Source organism: Gymnoscopelus microlampas (genome assembly GCF_963454915.1).
Source record: "Gymnoscopelus microlampas genome assembly, chromosome: 10".
NCBI lineage: Eukaryota > Metazoa > Chordata > Actinopteri > Myctophiformes > Myctophidae > Gymnoscopelus > Gymnoscopelus microlampas.
Window position 1 is genome coordinate 55,666,486 of NC_139947.1, and position 7,500 is coordinate 55,673,985.

A 7,500-nucleotide genomic window follows, 5' to 3' on the forward strand; every position below is an offset into this window, starting at 1 on the left:
TACACTAACTGGTATTGCAGATCAAAAAGAAAACACAAAACTGTTGCCTTTGAAATTAAATTGAAGTATTTTTTTTATCTGACCCAATATTAATCAAACAAATAATGATTATATTCAATTAAACGATCAGTACACTTCAACATACAAATGAAAAATAATCAAACTCTGATCTTTAGCCCTGCAACGCAAAGTCCTTTTAAATATCTCCAAAGAGTAAAGTTTCCCAAAAGTAATCCACCAAATGATTGTAGATATTCTATTTTTTCCAAAAACCCATTAATCCGCAAAGTCAGCAAACAAAGGCAATGCATAAAAAGGAAAAGTATATCCTCACCCAACCTTCATGTCAGGAGGTCACATGGGTTCCTCTGTCCAAAAGCTCTGTCTGTCTTCAGAGCTAAACCCTCAGAAATGTTCCTCCACCAAACTTCTCTCCTTCCAGATCCATAAGTCTCTCGGCCACACTACTCACTGGTTTATTCATTCCTGATTTTAGTTTACAGGTTTACAAGAGTCTCTCTCTCAAACACCAACAAACACTTTTTTTTAGACCTAAAATGGAACCCTGGCCGCCTCACTTCCTGTACTTTTTATAGCAGTTCCTGATACCTCACTTCCTGTGGAACCTTGTGGAAAAAGTACTCAATTCTTTTCTTAAGTAAAGGGACCAATACTTGCAATATAAAAATACTCTGTTACAAGTAAAAGTCCAAAATTCTAAATTTACTTGGATGAAAGTACAGAAGTATTGGCATCAAAATGTACTTAAAGTACCAAAAGTAAAAGTAATAAAATAATTGAAAATAGCAGATCTACAAGCTCAAAACATGTCGCGATGTGAGCTTGTAGATCTCTGTGTGTGTTTGTGTGTCTGTCTTTCTCTCACTACCTGGATTTATTTCTGTTTTTCAGCATCATGACCGAGTGTCACGGTAAGAATGATACAGTTTTTATGTCTATTTATAGAATTATACTGTTTTTATGTCTATTTATAGAATTATACTGTTTTTATGTCTATTTCACATTTGTGTTGCTGTTGTCGGGCATAAAACTTTTTGTGGTTTTTTTTTCATAAATAAATGCCCTACTTTGTGCCATCTACAAGCTCACATTGTGTCACATCGCGAAGCCTTGTGATGTTGTAGATCGGCTATTTTCACTATTTCAGAAACATGTGTGTGTGTGTGTGTGTGTGTGTTGTGTGTGTGTGTGTGTGTGTGTGTGTGTGTGTGTGTGTGTGTGTGTGTGTGTGTGGGGGGGGGGAGGGGTTATACATATTGAATCAATGAAAATAAATTAACAAGATCTTGTGATTAAATAATAACTACACCGATCATTGGAACACAGATTTATTAATTTGTCAAATTGCTTTTCTGAAAAGTAACAGTTTTGGACATATAAGGTCTCTCTCTCTCTCTTTCTTTCTTGCTCTCTCTCTCTCTCTCTCTCTCTCTCTCTCTCTCTCTCTCTCTCTCTCTCTCTCTCTCTCATTATGCTTGGCTGCGCTTGGGTGTCACTCTTAAAATAGTAGATCTACAAGCTCACAACGCGCCGCATCGCGAAGCGTTGTGAGCTTGAAGATATGCTACATCGTGCAGATCTGTAGATCTGCTTCATCGTGCATTGCAGTATTGATACTTTTACTTAAGTAAAACATTTGAGTACTTTTTCCACCACTGACCAGATCATTGTGGGATCTCCTCTCTCCACAGAGAGGACTCCAGTGGTCCTCACAGAGACAGATACAGTGTTAGATGTTCTCTCTCCACAGAGTGGACTCCAGTGGTCCACACAGAGACAGATACAGTGTTAGATGTTCTCTCTCCACAGAGTGGACTCCAGTGGTCCTCACAGAGACAGATACAGAGTTAGATGTTCTTCTCTCTCTCCACAGAGAGGACTCCAGTGGTCCACACAGAGACAGATACAGTGTTAGATGTTCTCTCTCCACAGAGTGGACTCCAGTGGTCCACACAGAGACAGATACAGTGTTAGATGTTCTCTCTCCACAGAGTGGACTCCAGTGGTCCTCACAGAGACAGATACAGTGTTAGATGTTCTCCTCTCTCCACAGAGTGGACTCCAGTGGTCCACACAGAGACAGATACAGTGTTAGATGTTCTCCTCTCTCCACAGAGTGGACTCCAGTGGTCCAGACTCAGATAAAGCGTTAGGAAGGAGCAGCTCTTACACTCGTAGAGAAACCAGGCTGAGCGCCAGGAACAGACAGGAGAACGAAGACCAAGGAGCCAAGGACTACAGGAAGGTACTTACTCATATGAATTATTAGAGTGGTTCTCAAACTTTTTCATGTCAAGGACCCCCAAATGGACACTTATTAGCCCGCGGACCCCCATTTGAAAAGATACATTTTAAGGACCCCCGGGTTTGACATGCATTAGGGCTACGGACCCCTATTTAATGGCATTTCTATCTCTTGGACCCCAATTTGTATAGTAAAATCTATGTTAATTTAACTCTGAGAGTGTACACATAGAACCAAATGGACCCGTTAGGGTCCATTTGGTTCCATTTGTACACTCTCAGAGTTACAGACCCATAAGGGTCCATTTGGTTCCTAATCTATCATTTAGCTGGGGACCCCCTGGAACTCCCTTAAGGACCCCTAGCGGTCCCCGGACCCCACTTTGAGAACCAATGGATTAATTGATTGATTGATTGATTGATTGATTGATTGATGTATTGATGTATTGATTGACTGATTGATGTATTGATTGATTGATTGATTGATTGATGTATTGATGTATTGATTGACTGATTGATGTATTGATTGATGTATTGATGTATTGATTGACTGATTGATGTATTGATGTATTGATGTATTGATGTATTGATGTATTGATGTATTGATGTATTGATTGATGTACTGTCAGATGTATGAGGAGGCGCTCCAAGAGAACGGTCAGCTGAAGGTCAGACTTCAGGACAGCAAACAGGAGCTGGTGAAGATACGGAGCCAGCTGGACAAGGTCACACAGGTCAGTATGAGGTCATCATGTGACATCATCGCCAGCACTGGTGATGATGTCATATTTAACTCTTTAACTGCCAGAGTTTTTCAGAAAAGTGGCAGCGATTCAGAGCGTTTTTCCCAAACTCTGATCATATCATTGAATATTTTCCGCGATCGCCGTCCTCACGGCCATTACACGTACGGGGGTCCCGTACAATCGGGGGGGAAAGAATTAATAATCCGTTCCATTGTTGTGGCCAGTTAAATGGGGCTTGTTTTCACCAAATACAACAGAAAGCTGAGACAAATGTACTTTTATGTACGCCACCATTTAAACATTTAAACCTGCAGAGACAAGACAGGATGTGTGAGAGATCCAGCAGCCATGAGGCAGAGAAGAAGGTACGTTTATATTTTAGTTCATCTTCTCTTCACGCTCCAGCAGCTTATTACAGCGTCACAGAGGAGACATATTGCATGAATATTATATGAAATATGGACAAATTAATATGATAATTTGATATTTTAATTGCTTTGTTTTTATTGTTTTAATTCTTAGGAAAAACAGTGTCTTGAACAGAAAGTGTCAGACATGGAAGAGGAGCTGAAGGTCAGTAAATGTCTCACTCTGGATGTATGAACAGAAATACATTTGTCTCAAACGTGTGATGTGAGACAAATGTATTTCTGTGTGCATTAGCAGTCTAGTGAACACACACACACACACACACACACACACACACACACACACACACACACACACACACACACACGAGTGTATGTTACGATCCTTAGTCTAGGGAATGAAAGGACCGTGACATAAGGTTGGCAAGTGAAAAGTAGTTTTATTGTTTTGACTTTTTTATTTTTGTTGTTCGGAAAGTGACACAGATAATACAGTTTTTTACATTAATACAAATTTAAACTTAAATTATATAAACATGGAAAATGACCCCAGTGCAATATCAATAAATACATATAACAAGCTAACCTATGCTTTGAAACCCCTACTTAACCTAACCTCTACCAAATCAAAATTACATTAATTCCCTAATCTAAGCTAACTTCTCTAATCTAAACTGAAACAAAATGGTGGCTGGTTCACAAAAAGCTGGCACTGGTGGTCAAACAAACTCAGAATTATGGTTAAACTTCTTTACTCCTTTAGAATCTCCACACTACTTCAGTAGGTTCAACTTAAGCAGGGTGCAACTTGAATATGGTGTCACAGAGCGCACAAAATACTGAGGGCTACAAAACTTTTAGCACCCGAAGTATTGACTTGATATGGACAGCATGTAGCAGCACTGACAGCTACCACACACTGCCAAAGCACACAGGTGCTGCCAGCTCTTAAGTAGGGGAGGAAGGCGTCCTCTGATTGGTCCATCTCTTGATTGAAGGTCTCCTCCCAGCCAGGTCTTCTCCCATGCAGATCCTAAGCTGAATAAGCAGGAGTCAGTGGAACTGCCATATAACTGCCATTTATAGTAATACATACAATGATAGAAATAAAGAACCCTTGGATGTAACAGTGTAGAGGGGAAAAAGGAGGATAAATAGATAGATAAGACAGACAGACGGACCGACAGACAGACTGTTTGACTGACTGACTGACAGACAGACAGACAGACAGACAGACAGACAGACAGACAGACAGACAGACAGACAGACAGACAGACAGACAGACAGACAGACAGACTGTATGACTGACTGACAGACAGACAGACAGACAGACAGACAGACAGACAGACAGACAGACTGACAGACAGACAGACAGACAGACAGACAGACAGACAGACAGACAGACAGACAGACAGACAGACAGACAGACAGACTGTATGACAGACAGACAGACAGACAGACAGACAGACAGACAGACTGTATGACAGACAGACAGACAGACAGACTGTATGACAGACAGACAGACAGATCAATAAATCTCCACACGTGTCATTTGACTCCATATATGGTTGCGTCATCAGGAAGCTCCGCCTCAGCGGGGGTTCCGCTGTGGCTACCGGCCCTGAATGCAGGCCCCACCCCCCTGATGGCGGGAGGCCACGCCCACCTCAGGGGGGGGAGGGAGGGGGACGGACGGTGAGTGGTCCGTATATATTACGTAACACAGAGGAGTGATTGACACCTGCCTGTCACCTCACATAAAGGGCTGGGCCATACGACTTCAAATCAATGATTTATTATTTTACCTCGTTTACAATGAATGGATGATTGTGTTCTTAAATAGTGAGAAAAAAGACAATATACAAGCTTGTAGATCGGCTTTTTTTGCACGCCATCCATTGTACAACGAAGTAGGCTACTAGCTGTGTAATACCGGGCTTTAAGGGATAGTTCACCCAAAAAAATATGTTTTTTCTATGGATTAGTCACATGGAGACTTCATGGATATATTTATTTTTTGGTCTCAATCCTAAGCCAATAATTTGATTAAAAACCGTTTCAAATCACAAAAAGAAAATGCTTTTCAATTAATCGATTAACTTAATTAAACAATAAACAAGCAAGATTAAAGGACGACTTCATCCATTGTCAATGAAGATAAGATATACTATTATAATGAGCATTACTGAGGACCAATTATATTAAGATAAGGGTTGAAAATGCTTGAAGTTCTCCTTTAAGTCGGTTAGAGGTTCTATATTTTGGTTTCTATATTTTCGGTTTAATTGCCCAGTCCTACCTCACGTTATGCCCTCCTTTCTGTCCCACCTCACGTTATGCCTTCCTTTCTGTCCTACCTCACGTTATGCCTTCCTATCAGTCCTACCTCACGTTATGCCTTCCTTTCAGTTCTACCTGACGTTATGCCTTCCTATCAGTCCTACCTCACGTTATGCCTTCCTTTCAGTCCTATCACGTTATGCCTTCCTATCAGTCCTACCTCACGTTATGCTTTCCTTTCAAAGAAAGAAGCATGTGTACACGTGTGAACACGCACGCACCCACTCACACACACGTGCACACGAACACACACACACACACACACACACACACACACACACACACACACACACACACACACACACACACACACACACACACACACACACACACACACACACACACACACACACACACACACACACACACACACAGACATACATTATTCTGTCTACACATGTACATTATGTATTGACCACTTGAACCCTAGATCTACAAGCTTTTCTCTGGAACAAAATATTACTGCCTATGAATTTTTCTCCGGAGAGACAGACAGACAGACAGACAGACAGACAGACAGACAGACAGACAGACAGACAGACAGACAGACAGACAGACAGACAGACAGACAGACAGATGTCTCACCACGTTGCTTCTAGCTTTCCACCTCCATGGCTGTTGCCGTTTCCTTTCTATATCCTGCTGTTAAGACATGTCTTTGTCCTCTTTCCTGTTTGTACACTGACTGTACTCAGCACAATCCTCAGTAATAAATACAACTCCAACAGTGTAGAAAGGGAATAACTAGAGTAGAGATAGACTGTGGAAAACATGGACTAATAAGGGAACGGTGACGTCAGTCATTGGTTTCTACCAAGGGGCCAGTATCCAGCTTGTACATTGAGTCTATATAGGAAGTGACAGTTCATATGAATGTCCTGTAGTCTCTCTGTTTCACACCTGCTGGTGTCAGAAGAAATAACTCTCTATGCAAGCGATGGATTTTTGCTGAACTTTACACTTGATTTTATTACCTTAATAAACATTGTCATAAATACTGTATGCTTCCAGTCACTAGTTTAAAGTCTTCTTTCAATCATCATGAATGTGTTTTGGTAAATCATTTGTTTTGGTAAATCACGGTCCCACTTATTTTAAAATTGATGATAAAGTAGGGTACGCTGTAGGAAGGGCGTGGTTACCTTTTGATGATTTGATTGACAAGTTACGTAACCAATAGCATTGATTTAAGTTTCCATAGGATATAGAAAGATGGCGGATTTGAAATGACTGAAGAAACAAATATTTATGACAATGTTTACTGAAAGGTAATAAAATCAAGAGTATAGTTATTAGTCGTCCGGTCAAAACATCGTTCACTTGAATAGAGTGTTAATGATTAACTGCAGCCAGAGGCAGGAGGGGGAAACAGCGACATCTGCTGGGCCATTAATGAGAACTGCAGGGCAGAAAACCGGCTCCTTATATGGGCGTCTGATCCAGAGGACCTTATATGGGCGTCTGATTTCAACACTCTTGGAGTTACATTAAATTACTAGGATTGGTCTCGCATGCTCTGTCTGTCTGTCTGTCTGTCTGTCTGTCTGTCTGTCTGTCTGTCTGTCTGTCTGTCTGTCTGCCTGTCTGTCTTTCTACCTGTCTGTCTGTCTGTCTGCCTGTCTGTCTGTCTGTCTGTCTGTCTGTCTGTCTGTCTGTCTGTCTGTCTGTCTGTCTGTCTGTCTGTCTGTCTGCCTGCCTGCCTGTCTGTCTGTCTGTCTGTCTGTCTGTCTGTCTGTCTGCCTGTCTGTCTGTCTGTCTGTCTGCCTGTCTGTCTGTCTGTC

At 41.3% G+C, this 7,500-nt stretch overlaps 1 protein-coding gene across 3 annotated transcripts in view; it reads left to right on the plus strand.

The window, feature by feature from the left end:
- Window positions 1-7,500, plus strand: part of ppp1r12b (protein phosphatase 1, regulatory subunit 12B) — a 13,413-nt gene that overhangs the window by 2,712 nt on the left and 3,201 nt on the right. The window contains exons 2-7 of one of the 3 annotated variants that reach the window (XR_014601625.1): window positions 913-932; window positions 2,137-2,266; window positions 2,895-2,999; window positions 3,326-3,376; window positions 3,534-3,584; window positions 4,960-5,074. Coding sequence is in view for 2 of the 3 variants with exons in the window: in XM_084068809.1 (XP_083924935.1) it covers window positions 913-932; window positions 2,137-2,266; window positions 2,895-2,999; window positions 3,326-3,376; window positions 3,534-3,584; window positions 4,960-5,004 (402 nt within the window). In the remaining variant the exon portion in view is untranslated. Of the gene's footprint in view, window positions 1-912; window positions 933-2,136; window positions 2,267-2,894; window positions 3,000-3,325; window positions 3,377-3,533; window positions 3,585-4,959; window positions 5,780-7,500 lie in introns of those variants that run through there. The other 2 variants (XM_084068809.1, XM_084068808.1) reach the window with 2 other exon arrangements.